Source organism: Scatophagus argus, chromosome 5 (assembly GCF_020382885.2).
Source record: "Scatophagus argus isolate fScaArg1 chromosome 5, fScaArg1.pri, whole genome shotgun sequence".
Taxonomy (NCBI): Eukaryota; Metazoa; Chordata; class Actinopteri; family Scatophagidae; genus Scatophagus; species Scatophagus argus.
Genome location: NC_058497.1, coordinates 14,482,143 through 14,505,660, shown reverse-complemented (window position 1 = coordinate 14,505,660; position 23,518 = coordinate 14,482,143). Strand labels below are relative to the sequence as shown.

The 23,518-nt window shown below is 39.8% G+C and overlaps 1 protein-coding gene across 4 annotated transcripts in view; it reads left to right on the top strand.

Annotated features, from left to right (window-relative positions):
• Nucleotides 1–23,518, top strand: part of grik4 (glutamate receptor, ionotropic, kainate 4) — a 254,036-nt gene that overhangs the window by 116,842 nt on the left and 113,676 nt on the right. For all 4 annotated transcript variants that reach the window (XM_046389058.1, XM_046389057.1, XM_046389056.1 and 1 more), the window contains one exon: nt 6,936–7,069. In XM_046389058.1, coding sequence (XP_046245014.1) covers nt 6,988–7,069 — 82 coding nt within the window. In that variant the 5' untranslated portion in view covers nt 6,936–6,987. The remainder of the gene's footprint in view (nt 1–6,935; nt 7,070–23,518) is intronic.

Genomic DNA, 23,518 nt, shown 5'->3' with positions numbered 1-23,518 from the left:
CCTCCTTGAACACTGGTCACACATCACGTATTTCCATCTACAAGTTGCTTTTGTGCCAGTTCTGAGACTCCCAATGCAACAGCACATGAATATATGCAAAGTTGAGGCTCATTATGCATGTGACTTGCCTTTGGTTCAAACTGTCAGTTTTAATGGACCATTTGCAATTGAATTACACAATGTTTGATGTATGATTGACAGTTTTGATATTTGGGTTGTGTAAACTGTTGCTCTGACAGTCAAGTCAAACAGCTGTCAGACCATGCTGGTCTGTCAATCGTTGAGCTTCCTCATCTTGCAGTGTTGACATAGCACAGAAAACCTCATGATCTTGATTGTCAAACCAAACTGAGGCCTCTTACCGCAGTGTCTGACAGGAGTTCTCCCTCGATGTGGAGAGGTTGATTTTGTACTAAATTAGAAAATCAAGATTAATACCAGACTGTTATCAAGGGATGCAGAGTTTTGGTTCTTCTGCCAGACAGGCAACGTGATTAACATCTGAGGATAGCCTTGGTGCCAGCTTGTCAGTCAGTAAGCCATTACTATTGTGAGGTGAGGGTCAGGATACTGCTGTATTTATAGCCCTCTGCACCTCCCTGAAGCCTGAGCTGCTCTCCCGTTATATTTGTTTGCTCCTGTGCTGATCTGGAGACCCCACCTGTAATAAAATTTGGCCACTTTATTTGTACGTCTTACGACTCCACTCTTAAACTGCAGCTCGCTGCCAAAACCGTGTAGTTTATACAATAATGCTCCTGTAAGGTTTTAATCTGGAGGAGTGTGTGTTTGTCTCTGCAGATGCATCATTTAGCACAGTAGTTGAATCCTCACAATCTTTTTCAAGTAATTTTCACCCAGTGTAGTGATGCAAATAAATATTGTACATCCACATTTCAGACACGCATTTTCTCACACAACATGGGGAGCAGCGGGTTGAGATTTGAGAATAAGATTGAGGAAAAATGTTTATATTGCTTCCGACTGCCTGTTTTCCTCCACGTACTGTATAAATACAAAAGATCTATTTGTCAACTGTGACACCGATACTTAACAGCAGTCTGTGCTGCAAAGACTTTCTTTGTCACCATGTGGCTTTTGTAAAAATGGGATTCCACCATCTCTCCCTCTCCCTGTCTGTGTGGTGGCGTGTGCCCATGCAAATGGCTATGCTTTTGTTTAAGTCAGCAAAGAGCATATATTAATAATTTGGCACAACAAAGAATTGTCTTACCATTCTTGAATAGTGTAAATGTGTTCCAAATCAAACACCTCCTCAGTCTTGCCAATATTTTCCTGTTTTGCAGCTGAAAGAATTCATGCAAATTCAGCCATTCCCCACATTTTCCCACATAATTATTACCATCTCTAACCTATTTATCTCAAACTTTTGCATATTGTTCCAGTTCTTTATTTATGTCACTAGCTGCAATAAAAAACATTTTTGTCTCTCAGTGCAGCTAATTGCATGTTTTGAGTTTTGTGAGTTCTTTAAAGCTGCACTAATAGTTTAGGCTTCTACGGGGGAATAATAAATGTGCAGAAACAACCCGTGCTACAGCTAATGCATTAGCAAACACTAGCCTAATTACACAGCAGATTTGAGCAACACAGCTTCAAATTCAGTGTCTTCATCTCTTCAGATCTTAGCCCTTTCCACCATACTTTCTTAAAGGGATGCCAGAACTTTAAAGGGAGTGACTTGATCTCCTTTTAAATACAGATATTACAGTATACTGTAACTTATATCTGAAACCTTCTCGTTGCTATGATTACACTGCAGCCCCCTTTTCTCTGATTTCATCTCAAAATCTCAGCCTGTGCTGGCTTTTCTGTGCGTAAAGAAACAAAATTGGAGCTACAATACCCAGCATTTTATTTCACGATCCTCAGCCTATTCAGTGTTCAGTGGAGGCTTATACTGAAAATACAATGGGTACAACTCTATACAGTATGATTTTCTGTCTGTCTGCCTATTCATGCAAACTCACAATAAAAGTAATCTGTGTTATTGTTCTCTCCATTCCTCCACCATCCAGTCTTTGCAGTGGGACTTTAAAGTTGTTGTCAATTTTGACGCTCAGGAAGAATCATTACTGTGACGTATTGTCATGACGAACTTCCCCTCACGTTAAAATTGTGTCATAGGCATTTGACTTTTGCAGAATAAATGGCATACATCTTAAAAGTGCAGTTTGTAGGATTTTGGTGGAGCAGAAATGGAATCCAATATTCATAATTATCTTTCCAAGCATTTCTGGGCCACATCACCGATCATGTATCAAAACTGTGTTTCTTAGTTGTTAACTGTGTTAAAAACACAAGGAAAGATGTGAAGAAATAAATAATTATGTTTCTTTTGCTTGGCTTTTAAGCAAAATTAAAGGTTAATTTTTAGTAATTTCGTAACTCTGAGGTCTTTATGATCTGAAGTCATGACTCCACCTTTTGTCATTTCTTCAGCAATAGTCTTCATCCCAAACATCTTTTCTGTAGGCTGGCTAAAGATTTTGTCTGGTACTACAGAACGCCTTTCAAACCCTGCACTCTGCTTTGGCATTAAATTAATTTCATGTGTTAATCTGATTGGCCCTTCTGATCAGCACAGTGGTAACATTGCCACAGTTGTAAGAGCGCTTTTTCCTCAGACTAAGATCTGGCTAAGGATAGGTAAACACCCATATCACAGCTAATTCTTATAAAATTTAAATATTCTGCACTCAGCTCCACCAGAAATATTCATGGAAAATGTTAACCTGTTATGCGTTATGCTTCTCTTGTGTTCCTGTTGTTAATGCAGTCTAAACATTTGGTATTCACATATACATATTTGATAATAAAGTGTTTCCTGGTTTCCACCATGTTAATCATATAAAATATTCCAGTTTACTGCCAAAGTGCTCTACTAGTTTAGTTGTGTTTTTCTTCTTAGAACCACAGATTTTATTTATATGCCTTCCACTCATAACACGTGTTTTAAAGGGGCTCTCTATTTTAGGCAATTCTGCGACAGTATAGTTGTAGAGTTATGGAGATACAAATCAATCTGTGTTTGCGTTTCTCTGATCAAAAGTTGAACTCAAATTGGTATCATAGATTCATCAGTTTCAAAAAAACGAGGGTAATCATTTGAGTCAATTTTCATTTTACTCCTGTATTGAGTGGATTGGAATTTGTGTTGAACTGAAAAATGAATGAGTGGATCTCACTGAACAACCATTAGTGTTACAGATTGTATCGACAACCAGTCTAAAGCCTGCCAAGGCTTTTGTCTCTGCTCAATGGCGATTTAGCCTGTGAAGGCTGCTGCTACATATCTGAGCTACCATTGACATTGATTTGCCATGGTTATTTTCAAGGGTATTGAATCAGCTTTGTGTGTGTGTGTGTGTGTGTGTGTGTTATTCACTTCCATCTGCACTAAAATAAATGGGAAAGACATGGTAAAGCTTTTAACTTTCAGCTTTCAACATGATGCGGTTGTCTGTTTTTGGGAATCAAGCTAGTTTTAAGAAATCTGCCTGTTCCAGCTGAATTTTTAGTGTGATGCTGTACCAAAACTTGCACTCTAGGTTATCAGGTAGTTCTGTAAAAGCATTTTTACATTGTTTAAAACATGCTGCTCTAGAGTCATGCTACTTGAAAAACAAAGCACAGCAATCCCCCTGTGTGCATAATGATATAAGATTTTCAGTACTCAATTAATTTAGGAACAGACCTTTCATTTGATGCTGTTTTTCTGTTTTTCTCCTCTTCTGAGAACCTCGGGGGAAGACTTTTGACAGCTGGTATTTGCATAGTTTTCCTGGGAAGGGTTTGTGAAATCATCTTGATGTGTTGACAGTCCTATCCACCTGTTCCCCAGGGCTCTCCTGAGCAATAACACACCAAGGTAGTCTCAGAACTCACAGGATCTGTCTTATTGCCCATCACAGTCACTGAGCCAAGGAATGTTATCTAAATATCAACAACATAAACGTTAGGCAGGTGAGACGGAAGTAAACTTGCTGTAAACTCTTTTTTTTTTCACATGGTTGGTTCTCTGGTGTTCCAATTGCAGTTTGCAGGTTGGAAATTTGACTTCCTCTTGCCTGTGGGGGCTGTTAATACTGACATAATCTCGAGCACCAGAAAAAATAATCAAATATTTATATGTAATACTGCTTTGTTATTTATTTTAGTTAAATAGGTTAAGTAAAAACATGTAGTATACGATTCAACAAACACAATAAAATCTGTGTCCTAGTGAGTGACTTACATAAAAAGGAGATTTATCTCATGTAGAAAGAGAAAGTGAACAAAGGCAATTTTATATTACATTATACACAATCAGTCAGTAGAAGTACACACTAAAATCTGCAAGGACATCTGACAATTTAGTGAAAGAAAACCAAACGGTTCCCCACAAAAATTCTACCGCAGCCCATCCGAGACTGACCTCCTCTGTTCTGGCCACTGTTTTGTTAACATCATTGAGGCAAGCTGCCAGTAGCTCTTGCAAAACCTCCACTGGATCTTCAGACATGATTTTTGTCCTCCTGTGAAGTCCAGGTGACACACAAACACACAAATCGAGAACCCACCTTCTACTTTGAGAGACAAATGTACCTAACAGGTGCGAACACAAGCAGTGGACTTCCTTCTGATGAAAATGACATTGTGGCTACATTTACACCTCTGCTGGCTCTGTGCCTGTACGAAAATAGAAGCCCTGGTTTATTCAGTCTGACTGCGCTAATCTTGCCGTCTGTTATCTTCACAGGTGTACTGTCTGACATTTGGATGCTTTGTCCTCCATGCACCAAACACTGTATTTGGAAGGATGAGTAGAAATAGACCTGTTGTTTGTCCTGTCTAAAGTCCCTTATACAGTTCCAGTTTTCTTCTGATACAGTGCTGCCGTAAGTTTAGGATAAGTTTTAAGGCAAATTTAAACAGGACATTAAACAGAACATGAAAGACATCGCTGTTTTGCGGTTTGTGAAATTAATGATTGTGTCCTGTGGTTTTTCTCAGAATTTCTTGGTTGCAGTCAAGACATAATTTCATGCAGTAAATAATGAAACAAAAAGCATTACATCTGTGAATTTGTATTGTGATTGCTTGCAGGTAAAATGAAAATAAATTTCCTTACTGATGAAACTCACCCTAAACCTACCATAATTTATTTATTTCTGGAATCTTTGATACTGGCCAAGCTTCTCCTGCCCTTAAACTATTCCCATTACTCCCATGACTAAGAGCATAATACACACCATCCATAGGCCACATGTGTTCCTCACTGCTGTGGGTCTCCTGAACCACAACCACCTTCTTTCTGATTTATCATCACTTCAACTACAGCTCTTTTTTTGCTTTCCCTCCCACCATTAATGTTTAAACAGTTCTTGAACACAGTATCGTATGACTGAAGTGAATAAACAGAAGAGGAATCACTGAGAACAGAAACTTGTGTATTCACACACTAGACATTTTAAGCAATGGATGTCCTCTTGAGAGAAGTAACGTTTTTCACACTGTTGTTGTGTTCCCCCCCCAGATGAGCAAAGCATCACATAACCCAACACTGTTGTTGAATTTGGAATCATAACTCAGCCTTAACAGTTGCCCTGCTGCCTTGGGCAACCAGGCTATCAAGCATTTATGCAGTCTCTTGTAACCTATTGTTCAACCATTTTTACTATTAAAAAAAAAGAAGATTGAAACAATAATTTTTTTTTAGACCAAATGGTCTTATGCACTCTCTCAGAGGAACTGTTCAGTACAGAGTTTCCTCGAGAACTACATACCATCAAGGGTCTATTTTCTGTAGGAATGTTGAAGTGAACTGGCGGTAGGTATAGTCATGTCACTTCTGTGCAACAACAATTTGACAAACACTGCTCCCTGTTCCACTTTATACGGCTGCTGTTGCCAACTGTTGTTTACACGCCTGACGTTTCACAGGGATTTTTATAAATGATAATTGACAGTGCCTCATTGGCTCATGCATTCAACCAATCAATATGCACTTACATCTGGACCAGTTGCTGTAAACCGCGGTGACTCTGATTCTGCGTTTGTGAAGAGGATCTGCTCTGAAGTAGGAGTATTCGATGCAATAAAACGGGTCAAACGTTCCTCCTGTCCAAAGACCTGTTGAATAGGGTGTGGAATTTAAAAAAGCCAAACAATGATCAATCAACATGACTGTATAACCAAAAGGAGAAGGGCAGTTACTGAGACAGCATTTGGAGAAGTAGAGGGCACAGAGGACGTATGCAGCAAGCAAAACCAAGCAACAGCCTTATACATGACAGGCACACGACACGTTGTCGTAGCTAGCCTGTACCCTAGCACTAAGAAAGACATTTCAGCTTAAAAGATTGTGAGAAATGCATGCAATGGTTTTCTTTTTTCACATCGACATACCCTTCAGAGCGCAACATTTGGAGTAGTGGCTTGTGACTGAAAAGTCCATTCCCTCTACTGCCAGTTGAATCTGGGTACAGTAATTGAAAGAGTCATGCTTGCCCCTCCCAAATGGATTATGATGTAGTGGCCTTTATTAAGATAAGTGACCAACAGATGAAGACAGGATGGCTCTTGACAATGAGTTTCAATTAAAGAATAAAATCGGGTTTTAGTGATTTTGAATGCAAGGCAAGGAAAATGTCCATTTCTCCATCTCTGACACAAACCCAAGAAGCAAACTCGCTTCCACCCACTAATAAAGAAATAAAGCAAACAAGGGAATAAAAGTCATTAAAAATCCTTTGGGTTTACTTAACCACAGTTTTGCTCGGTCACAAACAGATTCCTGACATGCAATGAGAGAGAGAGAGAGAGGAAATACTGTGTGTCTGCAGGTTTACCAGTGTGCTGCACAGCCTGTATGTGTCCCTGTTGATGTTGGTTGATGTATAAAGGGAGTGTTCTCTGTTTGTATTTTTCAGGTGGCTGTGACAGGGGCACCCCCGGGGCAGGACCCATGAGGAGTCATAGAAGATGCTCACAGCCTGGGCGCTTCTGCTCTTCTTAGCCATGTGGGTGAGAAGCACCTCTAGTGGCCCGCTTTCCTTCAGAATAGGTAAATCGCATGACAAAACTATTTTACAGTCTTGTAATTGTGGGAAAACTTCTTCCAGCACATGTTGACCCTGAAGTTTTCTTTTTCATTACTTTTTTTCATCTATAATCAAAGACATTATGGCTCGCCATTGCAAGACATGCATATACCACCTATATAAAAAGCATTTTATTTTCTCATATTGATTGTAACAACTGTTGAAATCAAATAGCTATTGAAACATTAGGTCACTTTGACAGCACAGTCTAACTTCACAGTCTGTCTTGGAAAAGTGCCTGAAGAAATTCAGTCAAAAGCATTGAGGGAAAAAAACACATTTCTCAAATCTCAAACATGGCTGGAGGTATCAACAGGCTATAAAAAAATTATGCGTGAATATGACTCAGTCCTAATTGGCTCTGAAATTCTCTAGACCAAGCCTTGACCAAAAAGTAAATAAATATATTATCCACGTTTGTTCTCTGTAGTGATGCAGAGAGACATTGATGGTCTATCTGTGTAGAGTTTCATCAGAATACATCATAGACATAGAAAAAGAGCCACTTTTGGCCCTTTTAAAGCAAAGTTGCCTGTTTGTCTGAGAATAACTGCTTGGAAAAGTTTCATAACGTATATTTTTACTGTGCATTGATTCATATACAGGAGTACAGCTTTGATTACAGATGCAGCTTGATTTCCATTGAATTATTGTGTCTTCATTTGTTTTATTCTACATAAACACAGAAGCAGGAACACATAAAAGACTTTTATTTCCATGCAGTCTGGGAGATCCTGTTAGAATTTTATTGGTAGTGCAGTCTGTTTGCTGCTAATCTGAGGAAAAAGTAGCATGAATAATGAATAATAATATAGAACCATAATAGTTCCGTTATAAACCCTAATCTGACCCTTTTAAGCACCAATATTAACCTTAATATTAGCTTGACTTATGATGTTAAAAATCTATAGGCTGCTTTCACACCGATGTCACCTAAATCGTGGTCATATTTTAGCATATCCCAGCTGTAATATGGTTATTATTGATATTTATATAGAACAGCCGTAGCAGCCCAGCACCTGAACAGTTTAAGGCAATAGCAGAAACCTCCTGTTGCCTCCAGAAATAGTGGCAGATCGGTGGACCAGGGTTGAAACTGACCAGACTTTGCATCTGACACCAGGGCATGGTTCAAAAGTCTCATAACCTGTCAGAGTCTGTTGGCAACCAATGGGAGTTGTTCCTTCTTGTTATTATTCTCCTACAGTCAGCAGGTGTCTGACACCCTGTCACTAGCCCTCTTTCTGCCAAAAGTTTGACTGTCTCTTTATTTATGTATAGACACCCAGTCCTAGGGTGGAAACTGTGGTGTGTATGTGTGTGTGTGCACATAGAGTTTGTAAAAACAGATTGACAGTAGCGATACAATACAGATTTATTGTACAGGTCACATTCTGTGCTCCTATTGCAATATTCAAATATGCTCATAATGTCCTTCCAATATATTGATATAAACAGTATTAATAAAAAACCTGCTAACCTGGCTGCTAAGAATAAGTAAAATCAATGTCAAACTCTGTACTGTCTTTCTGTTTCATTTCTTTCAAACGTTACCAGCAGGTGATACTTGTCATTTTAACACCAGACAAAAAATCATTAATTCACTTCTGCCAAGACATGCATGAAAATGCACTGTTAAGGTATGTCATGATACAGGGTACAGTACATCATTTTGCGCTGGAAATAGTAGAAATATTAGCTACAAAGTGTCAGCAATGGCATGGAAACAAATGCTTTGGGTGAAAATTGGCCTATTTGCAAGTGCTGATCAATCAGACATCACTAATCTTACCTATTATACCTAAGTTGAGAGCTGAATAAATCAGAGAAGACATGATCAGAGAGCAGGGGAGAGGAAAGAAGATGACTGTGGAGGAGATTAGAATATAGGAACAGAGGAGAGGAGAGGGCTGTTGAGGAGAGCAGACCAAACGCCCAAGTTTACTTGTAAATGTGTGAATAAGGAAACAATCTGTTAAGCCTTGACCACAATATCTGGACGTAATATCATATAACAAGCCATACATTTGTGTTAATATGAATATGGTTACTGTTGTTGTTGTTTATTCATCAATAATATCTACCTTAACATACAATGACACAAGATAAAAAATATTTTAAATTTGATATAAAAATGTACTGGACAGCACTGTCGCCTCATAGCAAGAGGGTCCCAGGTTCGAATCCCGGTCTGGGCCCTTCTATGTGGAGTTTGCATGTTCTCCCTGTGCCTGCGTGGGTTTTCTCCGGGTACTCCGGGTTCCTCCCACAATCCCAAAAACATGCACATTATGTTAATTAGCTACTCTACATTGCCCCTAGCTGTGAGTGTATACGTGTGTGGTTGTCTGTCTTTCTGTGTCAGTAACCCGCCTCTTGTCCGTGGTCAGCTGCCCCCCTCAAGGCCCCCCCGCAACCCTGACAGAAAAGGGTTAATGGATAAAAATGTAATACAGTACACCATTAGTCAGTAGGACCTCACACTGCTCATCGGTTCAATTAACATGTCTTTATCCTGCTACAAAATATTGTTGTTACATCAGCCTTTGAAAATCCACTATTGGTTGACCTCTCCTTCCCCTCCCCCTTTCACTTTTCCTATTGTGTGAGAGAAATAAATCTTTTTTTATCTTTCCTGTATTTTGAGCTATGAAAAAAAAAAAACACAAAGTCAGTTCAGCTGTCATCTTTGAACAGTATCAACATTCCTTATTCTTGAACAAGACATTTTTTGTACCACTCAGTAGTTTTTTTCACTTGTCTGTTCGCTGTCTTACAGCAGTGCCTGAGCACAGCTAAGGTCTGCAGAATTCTTTTGGTGGCTTGGCGTATGATGCCCAAATCAAACAGAAACACAGATTCAAAGCTTACTGTATCAACAAGACTAAGGACATTCATTGTTTGCGAATAAATTTTGGATAAATGACTTGCACCTTATCTCTCTGATTTACTCTGCATTGTCTTCCACCCCCTACCTGATTATACTAAAGCATATCTGTGGTTGGCGGTGGCAGTTTATGTTTATCTAAGTCATGTTGCATTGTTGATGGATAATTAGGCACTTGGCCTGTTTTTCCTTTTCTTCTAATGTCATCTGTGCACAGCATTAGTCTGTTTGCCAGTGTGCTGTCAGTATGTGTTTGTTTGTGTTTTGACCATGTGTGTGTGTGTGTGGTTATTAATGCCCAATGCAGCACAAGGCATAGATATGCACGAGTACAGACACTCGCAGCCACACACACACATTTCAAAGCACACTAAGGCAGGCAAACAAACGCAAACCCCGAAACACCACCACAAACTCCCTGCCATTTGCGCTCCAGGAGATGGTATTTAACATGGCTGTCCCTCGAGTCCTGCCTGGCTGGCATAATGTCACTGTCTGGCCTTCTCTGAATGTATCAGGGCCAAAAACAACCTCCCGTCCCTGCCACATTCCCCACCAGGACCATCCAGAAGCCAGCAGCGAGTCAGTGTAGGTGAACTGAGGAACTTGTCTTTGTCTCTGCTGTGTAGTTCTGGGGATAAAATGGACTTTCGCTTGCAAATTAGTTGGCACTTACAACAGACAGACCTTCTGATTGGGACGATAGGTGCAAAAAAGGTGACTTTTTCTATTGTACCTACTGCTGTGTTGCTGTGATGGAGCAATGTTTATCTTGCAGTGTTGCTGGAAGTTGTTGTAGAGTAATGAAAGTTTAATTACAGCAATATTGACCTGAGCAAGTTTAAATAATTGGATTTGCTTCAGTATTGCTCCTATTAAGAAATACCACACAGACAAGTGAAGCTTTAACAAACCATGAAAAGCATCATTTAATAGACAGTACATTTGGTAAAATCAATTCACAAAACACTATCATGAAAGAACATTCTGTTTGAGAAGACCTCTTATTAATTTAGACAAGAAACTGAAACTGTTCACTGCCATATGGTGCAGCTTGTTTTTGTGGGTGGTATTCCCCCATTAACTGCCTGAAAGAGCCTCGGCCGTTTAATTTTATCCGGCCAATAAGCCGCCGCTTATGCTAACACGCACATAATCACTACTATTAGCTGATGTCTGTTTTTGTTAATATAAGGAGTGAAAATCTAGGAAAATTGTTTGAAGAACCACATGATCTTTCATTAGAGCTATATTCATCAACTGAGCCCTCCCTCCCTCTCCACTCCATACTCACGTACACACGCTAACACACACACACACACACACACACACACACACACAAACAGAGTCCGTCCAGTTCAGTATCAGCATAGAAAAGCCATTTATCTGCTATTCTTAAATCAAAGGCAGTTGGAAGTTTTTATAGGAGATGGATTGCTTTTCCGTCTTATAGCCCCTGTTGGAATGAGTTTAACAGGAAAAGCAGTAGGAGCTGAGCGAAATGGTGTGAATTGATCGCTCAGGTTGTAAAAATGCTTTTAATTTCACTTTTGTTACATTTGACTACCTCCTTGCCACAATCATCTACTTCATCTTGACAGATTCCAAGTAGATCTTTTACGAACACAATGAGCAACAAGAACAAGATGAGGTCACTGAACAGCAGAGGATGATATGCACAGGAGTTGTTAGTCACAGAATGGTTCACTTTCATTCACATTTATTTCTGTTTCATAATCGCATTTTCCATAGTTGTAATTACCACTCCAGGTGTATCCTATTTAACCCATTACTCTTCCTCCTTTTCTTTCTGTAATCTTAAATTGAACGTCATACATTCCAGACTGTATGTGCTCTTCACACTGTCTATCCACTGTTTCAGGGTGGGAGGCTGAGCATTTTTTTAATCATCTTGAGAAGATTTTTCTCTGATTTCCAGGTCTTTTGATATGTTTCCTAAGTAGAGAGCTACAGTTAACTCAATGTCAAATCTTAGTGGTGGCTTGAGCATCAGCCCAGAAAAGCAGAAAGATGGGACGAGACCAAAAGATGTCAATGTGTTCTGCCATTAGGTGCCCACATCCTCTTCCAAACAGACTGTGCTAATCAGTTTTACTTTTAAGAGTAGAAGATGTGTCTGCTTCTTCTTAGAAAATCCAGACAGGCACTCGCTTCAGATTCTCTTATCTCTCGGAAGCCCACAAAATGTTTCTTAGTATTGGGCTTCACCACAGGGAAGGCCTCCCTCTATGAGACTAACACTAAATTTAGCTGTTGGCACCCACTGTGTGTCGGTTCACTCAAGTGCTGTGAAATTCCTTCAGCAGATATCCTTTACTCACCTTAAGTGCGCTGCCTGTGTACAAGAGAGCAGGCTTTGGATTTATTTTTAGAGCATATGTAGTCCTTCTTTAACCAGAGTGTAGGGATTAATAATAACATGAAATATAACATGTTCCATAGGTCCCTAGCACATAGGTTAGGCTCATATGTGAACATTGAAGATCGAGATTCATCACGAGTGGTTAAATATTCATATATTGATCTGTCATTGTTTAAATCTTGTGCATGTTATTCCACTATTAAATCTATCAATATGTAGTTTGTTTCATTGATTTTCATTCGATCTAATTTTAAGACATGAATACATTGTCAATATACAACTGTTTACTTGGAATGAGTTTGGCAGAGGGCGGCAGGGCAATGCATTTAAAAAAAAAAAAAAGTTTTTTTTACTGCCGGTGACATTTCATGAATAATCACTTTTCCGATTATTAGATCCTCAGGGAGAACTCCAGAGCCAGGCTGTCTATGTTTGTTGGTTTTATATGCCCATTTATTCATAATTTATTTAAGCCTCTCGGTCTTGTCAGGGTCACAATGGCAACAGCATGAGCAGAGAAACCCTGCCATAATTCTCCCCATGCAGCAACTTCCTCCAGCTCTTTGTCTCATCCCCATGTCTCACAGGGCAGCTGGGAGATGTAATCCCTCCAGCATGTCCTCCGTCTGCCCCATGGTCTCCTCACTGTTGTGCGCCTCCAGAGGGAGAGGCCCAAGAGCATCCTTAATGGACACCTAAATGTCACCAACATGCTTCTGTCAATGTGACAAAGCCAACCAAAACTGCTATACTTAAGAATGTGCTTCTTAAAGTGAATTGTATATTTATTATTTTGGCCTTCTGCATCCGTATACCCCACATCACGTACACACAGACCATCTCAGCAACAAGTGCAAGTGAGACAAATTTAAAGAAGGGATATTTAAATGCAAAGTGAAACCAGTATGCAGTCAGTGGTTACAGAGATGAGTGATTTTCAGAGAACAGGAAGTAGTTCAGTCTTGTTGTTGTTGTTTTTGATTTAGCAGAAAGATCAGCACATGATTATTTCTAAAGCTGTTAAATTCTCTTTTGTTCTAACACCACAGTATATACGCAGCATTTAAGGAAAGAGCTGGAGTTTTTGGGGTTTTTTTTGTTTGTTTTTTGTTTATCAACATTGTTCATTGATGAGACAAAGAGCTGGAGGAATTTATCTGTTAAAAAAAAAAAAAGACAAACAGTGATGGTACTTACAATTTGCATTAGTTCAGTCATGTCATCAGTTAACATTCAAGCAACTTATGTAAATAAATCAAGTTTGACACCCTGTTGAGACAACATGATATTCTAATTTAAAATAAAATTTCAACTTCTATTACATCTAAACACCATAGCCGGCACACTGTATGAAACCTGCTGCTGTACTCAGAAACCCTCACACAACAAGAGATTCAGCCTGAGGCTTGTTGAACACAGCATTTTCATATGTCTTTACTAAAGAAAAACAAAACAAACAAAAAAAAACAAATAACAAACGAACACTTACAGAGCATTACTGAAGGAGCAGCAACCAGACAAGGTCCACAGGAAAAAGTCAGACAAATCTTTCTTTGCCTCTTTGCTCCCTTTTCTACACTCGGTGGGAGAACACGACGGAGGATTCTCAGTGGGCTAAATTCAATTGGCTCTGCTTTCTCAGCAGCAAAAGCTGAGCCTGCATCATCTTTACTCAGCCTCCTAAGACTGGAGCTGTTAGTCAGGCAGGGATGCAGTTTGTCTTGAGATACATTTCAGCAAAGCAAAACATACTGAGTATGATGCAGTGATTCTCCCTGGAGAGACCCATCCTTAAATACAGTAGAACTGCTGTCTTTAAGTTGTAGCCACAAGAAAATCCTGATAAATATGCATGTGTGTGGGCTGCCCACAAACACAAACACCTGTACAGGTACATTGCACACACAAATACCAAATCAGACATTTGTTTATGTTATTTGTCATTTTGTTTGGCATTTCAGTCAGACTTGATACTCAGAGTTTTCAAAACTCCGATAACAGTACATTCGTGGTAGCTACAGCAAGCAACACACTTAGTTAGGTTCAGGGGACACAGTGGTTATGGTTTTAAAAAGCATTTTTTAAGACTTTGGTCTCTTACATGACATGCTAAATGCTCATATGCTGCACTTTTTCATTTTCCCTTTGTTACATGAAGGTCACACTACTTCCTGCACTGATATTGAATATAGGAGTTGGACATAAATCATATGTATAAACAAAATCTTTGTGTGTGTATTTGTTCATGTGTGCATTTACAGTATTGTACGTGAATCCAGTCACTAAGGGCATGGAGGGACCACTAAATTTCAAGCCCACAGGTGGAGTTTAATAGTGTAATTAGCCCTGCTGAGCTAATAGCCAGAAGTCAGCAGCGCCACACTGTCATTTCCCTCAGTTCAAGCCCATGCACACTCACAGTGACTTATTAAGGCTGCCTGCTAGAACCACCAGGGCTGAGTCATTGTGCCCTTGCCTCCAGTCAGGTTCATTTTGCCCTCACACTGACTTCAGTTGGCATCTATGAACTCGTTTAACTCACTGTTACTGGAAGATCAGGGAAGATGGCATGTTGGGAGGGAAGGAGTGTAAATAGCTTTGAGGAAAGTACCCTGCATTGCTTTGAAAAATCCTTTGAATTGCAGCCTTGGTTCCTCTAAAGTGAAACTTTCACACTTTTCTTTTCAACTGAGGCTAAAACAGAGATGGATGTCCAGCTCATGAACCATGCGAGGAGAATTCATGATTAATCTCCCTGCTTTTAATTATTCAGCCATGTGCTGTGTGAGTCATTAGGTTAATGACACTCAGACATGTGTACTCACAGACCTGGAGCTACAGGGCACATCCGAATTAAACCCTCTTTAGGTGACCACCTGTTCCAAGAACCAACTGCCCAGTTCTGTCGGTTTCACTCAGATGCCAACAAAGGTAATGAGGACATATCAGACAGAAAAGGGAGCTTAATTACAGAACAGTGTGTGCGAGTACCCAGAGGTAACAAGGCTACAGGATACGTTTCCTCAAAAGTCTGTCACTCTATTTGAAATTGTTTGTTTGGGATTTCTGGGAGGAATTAATGTGTTTTCAACAGAATGGAGCCCATGTACATGCAGACACAAATCGCGACCGCAGTCGTTTACTGAAAGGGGGAGAATTTATGATTAATCTCAAAGGTTTTAATTACCAGGGCAGGTGCTGGGACCAGTCATTAAGTTAATGGCACAAATGGCAGATAGGAGTGATGGCATGCAATTATGCACAATACTTTGTTCCTGAGCTTACCACATAAATTATTCAGTAAATCTGATAAAGTCGTGGTGCACAGGCATGTAGAGCATGTGTGCACTTGTTTCAGTCCCATACACCAACATAGGTACAAAACACACCCTTCTGAATGAATGTGCCCACTGGGACTGATGAAGACAAATTCAAATGAATGTTTGCTCATTTGTCTGTGTGCTCATTTGCCTATATAGATCCCGTGCACATGTGCACGGGCTCTATATAAACTCATGGAAAATTCCTCCCTCTCCTCAGCTACACACAAACATGAAAACATCAGTACTTAAATTATTAACAAACTAATTACAAGCTGCAGGGTGATGTTTGTGGTTGTTTAATGGAGCTTGCCATTTGCTGTGATGGAAGGCATGGGATTAGCTCATATAAAATAGAGTGAGAACAGTGTTCCTGTGTGCTTTACAGTCCTGTGGTGGTGTAGGAAGGAGGTTATAACCGTGACATTGTACAGCGGAATCACAGTTGAGGTAAATGGAATGATTAAACACTTGCATTAAGATGTCAAATAATTTATACTGTGGATTATTCAATATATATTACATTTTGCTGTGGCTTGTCTGTACACAGAATGGTTGGAGTGATGCGATATGGAATGTAGAGCATTAACTCCCACTGCACACCTAAATTGCTTCATTGACTGTGACTATAATCAGCCAGAGCAGCGATAACATTTGTTTGCATGAACAATAAACAAAACCAGCGTGAAGTGTTTTGACGCCGCTGCACAAATTTACTTAAGTGTGTGCAAAATTAAATGCCATCATTTACAACAGCACTACAAAAATAAGACCTTTTTTAAAAGTTAGGACACTACCCATTTACAGAGTGAAATGTCTAGACATAAATTTAATCTTGTTCTTCCAAATCTGACATGACGGTCCCCTCCACTGGATTTATCTGGAACAAAACTTCAGTGCTGCTTCACCAACTTCAGTATCTGTATCCATACAGATGGGCAGGGTTTCAGCCAGAACTGGGCAGGGCTAACTGAAAGTTGTTCATTTAAGACAGAGATTGTTGTAGGTTGATAAAAGTTGCCATATTTGTCATTTATTAGAAAACTATTTCCAGAACAGCCTCAGAATTCTGTTCAGAATATTTGTTTAATGAATAAACTTCAGTCTGATACCTAATGAGGATCTTCCTTCATCACAGCTACAGATAGTGACACATTTTACTCAGATGATACGAGTACTAATAAAAGTATGCTATTTGTATTGGATACTCATTTTAGTCATTTACTCATTCAACCCTGATAGCAACTTAATCATGATATTGAAGTGTTAGAAAATGTTCTCTTCTTTTCAAGATTCAAGTTAGTAACGCTGTTTTAAGACCCGAAAACTGTGAATCTTTCTTTAAAGTATCAAATAATGGGCAATTTTACACAATTGCATAAATTGTATGATCAAAGAGATTTTGATCAAAGAATTTATTCTAATGCAACACAAAAAATTTAACTCATTTTCTTTGCTCCACTCAGCCACCATTTGATCCCTAAGATGACAGAATCCATTGACTCTCTGTCACCATCTGTCAGATCTTACTTCACAAATGTTTTACCAGCAGGTCAGAATGTTTGATTTATTCCTGTTTTTCTTGATGAAGAACTCTGATATGACATTTCATCTCAACCTGAGATGGACATCGTCATTCATGCATGTATTTCATGCTGCTTAGACTATTCCCTTTTCACGTACTGTCGCAAAACATTCCTGGATTCCTGACAAACAGTCCAAAATACAGCTTCAAGACCTTGTCCAGAATCCTCTGAACATCCTTGTGATTACTTTTAGAGGCCTGCCTAATTAGACACTGGCCTACATTGATGAGCTATGGTTCTTTTTCTGCTGCATGCTGGGTGTGTAATCAAAAATAACTAGCACTTAATACTTTGCCCTGCATTTTCAAGAAGAAGAAGCAGGAAAGGTTTCCTACTTTTTTATTCATCGCACATTTGTACCTTACAGCGCTGCATCTCCCAGACAAGGACATTAATTTTCTCTTAGCCGTAGCTGTTTTTGTGCAGCAGATCTTGACTCTCCCCATCCATTACAACCAGTGCATTGTGGCGAGAGCGCCGCTTTTCAGTGGTATTAGCTGAGATGATTTGATTAGTCGTGATTGATGCAAACCTAAAACTTTGTTTTGTAATTTATTCCTCCTCTTCTAAACCATTAGCAGCACGTGTCCGCCACTGCTGTGCACCTTTGGTCTCAAAATGACAAAATGTATTTTGCCACAGCCAACCGTGCATGCTCTATGAACATGTGCCAGTGTTTGCAGTTAAGCCTGAAAAATAACTATAAATGCTGAAAATGCTCTGCTTTTACTCCTGTGGAGAGCTATTATCTCCTGGCAGTCAGCTGGGAAAAAAAGAGCTTTGTTCACTAGGTTTTGATTAGGACAGAATAACGCAACATCAAGGAAGGTACATACGCATACATATACTGGCTCATGCATATACAGTGGTTTAGCATCAACAGGCACAGACATTTTCCCTTCCTCTCTCTCTCTCTGAATCCTTTTAACTGTGCTGCCAGTAAATCTTAACTTTCCTGTTGTCTTAGCTGAGATGACTACTGCAATGGAGGCTGTGACCAGAGTGTCCCTTAGTACTGGTCCTGGGAGATATTAATGTCCTGGATAAATGGGAATATTTTCCTGGCAAATATTATCTGTGTTTAAAAACATTTCACTAATGATGGTGTGTATCACCAACCCAAAGTATCAGAAATTGACTACCTGGGAATCAGACTAAAAATTAATGCAATTATCTTTCTCATTTAATACAGTTTAATTATGTTTATCTTGTGTACACAGAGAGCAAAACACACTTACTTTTACCTTCAAACGCCTGGCCACCGACAATAAAAGTTTAAAAGTGTTCTACGTCATCTGAAAATGAGAGGTAATGGCAGTAGTTTGCTTAATACTGCAGGTAGAGTGATGGTCCTGTGATTGTGTGTGATTGTGGGGGATCATTTGGTTCATACACGTTTACACAAATCCTCACACAACTACACACACACACAGCAAAGACCATAGCTTTTTCTTTGTCCTTTCCAGCATTGGGAAGGAATAAAGACGATCACAAATGGCTGCCATTACAGTGAACTGTCCCCGCTCAGTTAGTTCCAGAAAAGAAACGTCACTCACACACATACACACTTTCATCTCATGTACACATCGTCCTTGCAGTATAAGAGAGAAGCAAGTATTGCTTACAGGCAAAGATGCTTGTTATAGTCCAAATTGATGGCTAATGCTAATGGATGTGGGCTTGGATGATCAGATACAGTTTGTATGGGACTTGCTTGATTGCTTCAGAAGAACATAAGTAATGGCTGAGATTAGAGCACTGATGAGATATAGTCAAGTGATATGGCCAAGCCCTGACCTGTGCTAGCAGTGTTTCTCCTGTTTTCTTTCTTTTTTTGTTGCACTTTAGTCTCTGAGGGCTGGGGGATGGTGCTGCAGAGAATTTGTATTCTTTCTCTGTGAAATATAAATCCCTCCACTCCAACCCTGTTTTTAATACTGTGTCTTTTTCGTCAGTTTTCCCTTTTTTTCCCCCAATTCAGATTTGTCATTCCCTATTGAACTGTGCTGCTTGTCACTGTTGACTTGCAACGGGTAAAGAGAGTCGAGTGCCTCCTCTTGGACACCAGCTGTTGCTTTTCACCTGACAGCAAGGAACTTCACAGAGGTTCCCTCTCAACCCCTTTTTATACTCACACTGTGACCAAGTTGTAGGAGTCTTTAATGCAGCAACAGGGACATAATCCCTATCTGGATTTTGTGGAATTGAGCGAGTTCTTTAATCCCTGAGAGACCTGGGTGTCCTTGGTAGTGTAAAACCATTTTGGACCAATATGTAATGCCTGCTGGCATTTCAACTTAATTCTTGACACCATCAGTTGGTGTAGTCAATTCCACATCCAGCAGCGAGAGAAAACAACGGACAGAAAAAACAAAAAATTAGATAAGATCATCTTGTGGCTGTTTCTTCAAAAATGTACTATTAGTATTTTCAAAACAACTCTTTGAGTCAACAACCATAATAAGGCAAAGCTTCATATTTAAGAGAGGAGTTAAATTACTTAACTTTACTTAAATATTGTGACATAAAATGGCAAAATAGACAGCTGGGGGGGCCTCCTATTATTGCATTACTAATTCAGGAAAGAAATGGAGCACAAGTAGCATCTCAAGTCAGCCTGTCACTCGGTTTGATTACTAAATTTGGTTAAAGAAATTTTATTTGATATTGATGTCTGTGGAGATTCTCAGTCATCCAGGTCATATTCACTCAAAGAGTTAAAGCAAGGCGTCTGGACTTGTGAAGATTGACTTGAAGACGTTTCACTGCTAATCCAATTGATATTGATGTACTTAGTTGGGTTGTAGTTAAGTATTTAAACATTCGTTTTATTATTCTTTGTTTTTTGGGGGGTTTTTTGGAGGTGAAAATATGTGGTTACAACACTACATGCTGGCAACATTTTCCAAAAACTGAAATAGAAATAAACATTAAAACTATGTTAAAAAAGCGACCTCTCCCACCCAGGTGGTAAATTTGCACACAGATTTGGTTCCTGTGTCCCAGTGTCAAATGCCTCTCTTTACTCATTCATTCATTTTATATCTGCATGAGCAAATTATCCACACACACTCACACACATGTGCACATGGAGACCCATCTCCCATAGCTGATGCACACACTCCTCCAGTGATACCCTGTTCTAACAGTCCCACACCATTATGCCACATCTTTGATCATGGCTCACAGTGAAGAGTTTGGCGAGTCCTCACAGCCCCCCTCCCCAGCTGCTGCCAGTAGCTCTGCCATTACAATCGGTTGGCACAGCTGTTGGCAGCTGCCAGCCGTGCCTTGAGCACCACCTCCAGCAAAACAGATGCCTGATTTGTGTATGCGTGCTTGTGCACCTACTTGTGACTGTGTGCTGACACGTATGCATGCACTCACCTGCGCACACACATTTTCATCCATCTTCCTATCTCTGTGTGCATCTGTGGCATTGCCTGCTGCTTTATTTGAAATGCATTGCCATGTGTTGATGGTTAATTTACCATGTCATCTCCAGGAGGTAAGAGATGGCGGCTTGCTTAATAGCTAACTAACCCTGGGAGGGACTTGTAGTTGGCTTGTGTCCAGCTCCATAGGCTTTTTACCACATGTCTGGTTCTGAGGGCAGAGCATAGGTCACCAGTTCTGATGTGGTCACACAACACTTGTGTTGGTATATATCACAGTGTGGTCTGTTTCACTAATTCCACTCACATGGGTCAGACTGATCAATTAGAAGGACAGACAGTTTTTTTTTAATCATTTCTTTCCCCTCGAAAAAACTGTCCTTAGCCACCATGTCGTGGTGTAAATGGTCCTCAGTTAATCATGCCTCTGTGAACGTTGCCTGGTTACAACATTCACTCTCTGTGAGTCTGTGCAGTTTGTGCAGTGTTTATATTGTATATTAACATGGAAAAGGTCAAATGTAAAACAGACAAACAAAATAAAAATGACTGAATAATAAAGAGAAACGTCTCTTTTAAAACACATGGAAGTTAAAATAGGAACTGAAGGTTACAGGAGAGGAAAAAAATATAGAATGAATAATATGAAATAAGCTAATGAAAAGGAGTAGGGGTTGTTTTGTGTAGAACGGCCTTAACTTTGAAATGTAACAAGAGCAATGAAAACATGATTGAGGGCATCTTAAACAGAACTAGTGAGGATAGGTGAGGCAAGATACAGTATGTTGACAATATTTCCTTATCAAGTACAGTGAATAAAAGTCAGAGGAAGGAAAAAAATAAACATTGACAGATTAAAAAGAATGTGAAAATGTTGGCCACAGAGTGCAAAATTCAAGTTGTGTGATTGTGTTTTCAGTTTCAGTACTATATTTCTTGATATTTTCAGATGACGCACAGAAATGCTTTCATGGCCTCACTTTTTTTTCCCAAATCTATTTTGAAAATCCTTTTCACATCTGATTATTTGGACTCAAAGCAGCAGCTTAGTGCTTAAGCTTTATGCATCACCAGAGCACACATTTCAACAGAAGTGACTGAGGTCATTGTTGCCATAGTAGGAAATCAAGGTAAGTGAACTTAACATGACATTGTATTTACATGAAAATAAATTTGAAAGAAAACTTCAATTTAAATGTTTAGTCTTTATATATTATAGGTCGTGTGTTTAACAATAAACCATGTGGACACTGAAAATGGAGCAGAGGCATAGAAGCAATGATTTAACGGTGCACGATACACTCCTCGCTTACTGTTTTTTCCCTCTGCTCCTCCGCTTAAAGCCGCTTCAAGCTGCCCTGCTCAGTATTGCACAAGTCACTCACCCTTCTAAAACAGACGATAGCTATGTTGTGTTTCAGTCTGAGCTTAAACACTCGCCAGATTAAATAAACATGAGCTGTGCGGATTTGCCCGGTTTCTTCTCAGGCTACTTTAAACACATGATTTTGTTATAATTAAAAAAGACAACCCAGCTCAACTCAAACTTACAGCTAATGGTAATTCACAAAGGTACAGCTGGAAAACAAACTATTCACATGGTCAACAACACAATCAAACAGTTTTTAGTAGAACGGCAGCAGCAGTAGCATCAAAGTCAGAGAGGCTTTTCTTCACAGAACAGAAGAAAACGTCTGAATGGTGGCTGGTTAGACTTCGAACTCATGGTGTGAACTGTACCAGAGTAGAATTACAGCAGGAAAGAGTGGGAGATAAGGTCACATTCCAGCTCTGTCAAAAAAAAGAAAAGAAAAACCAGCTCTGGACTCCATCCAAAATCTTTCTTCTTCCGTTCCTCACTCGCTCTGTTCGGATGCGCTGTGTAACAGCACAGAGGAAAACGTCCATTCACGTAAATTTAGTTTTTGCTAAATCTCCAGATTTTATGTGGGTCATTACATCGGACATTTAGTTATTATATAAATCCACCCATCATCATCCTCCCAATGAGCGGAAAAAAAGAGTAGAAGTTGAAGTAGGAACCTCTGACCAGTAAGCAGTGGAGGGTCAGATGGATTAACAAAGGACAGGAAGTGGAGAAATGACAAATTACCAGGACATCATGGGACATCATGGACACAGCTGATAAGTTAAGCACAGGCACAATTAAACACAAACACACATACAACCGGGACTCTAAGGCAGTGTGGCAGTCTATTAACTGTGTACAGACAGGTAGACTATTTTCACTGTGCAGCCAAGTGTGTTATTAACTCGCTCTGCACTGAATCAATTGACAGGTCTCCAGGTGTCAGTGCGTGTGTTTGCGTGGCTTCTCTCTTTTGCCTCTCAGTCTCCATCACCAGCTCCCTGACTGTTCAGGGTCACTGGATGATTGTCCCTCTTGTATTTTCTCCTATCTTCTTTCCCCAGATTACACACAGTGCAGTCCTGTAGGGAAGCGCTGTGGCTTACCATCCACTCGCACTCACCTGTCACCTGTGTCCTGTCGTGTCCTGTCCCTGGATCCCTCTCTTTATCAGCTGTGTACACACTCCAGCAGGGACTCCCATGTGGATAGTCCATCCACTGGTCCTATTACAGTCCCAATGACAAAAGCCTATTGCCCTTTTTGCTTCTGGCTTGCATAAACCAAAGCAGAGGTACACACGGTAGATACATACACACACCCACTCACAAACAGATGGTGTTTTTAGCATGTGGCATAAGCACACAGTGTTTACCGTGGCAGATCCCTTGGGCTCTACCAGTTACATTGTTAACCCTGCTATTCTATTCAGTAGAGGAGCCGCTAAAGTCCATGCCAGCATTATAATATCC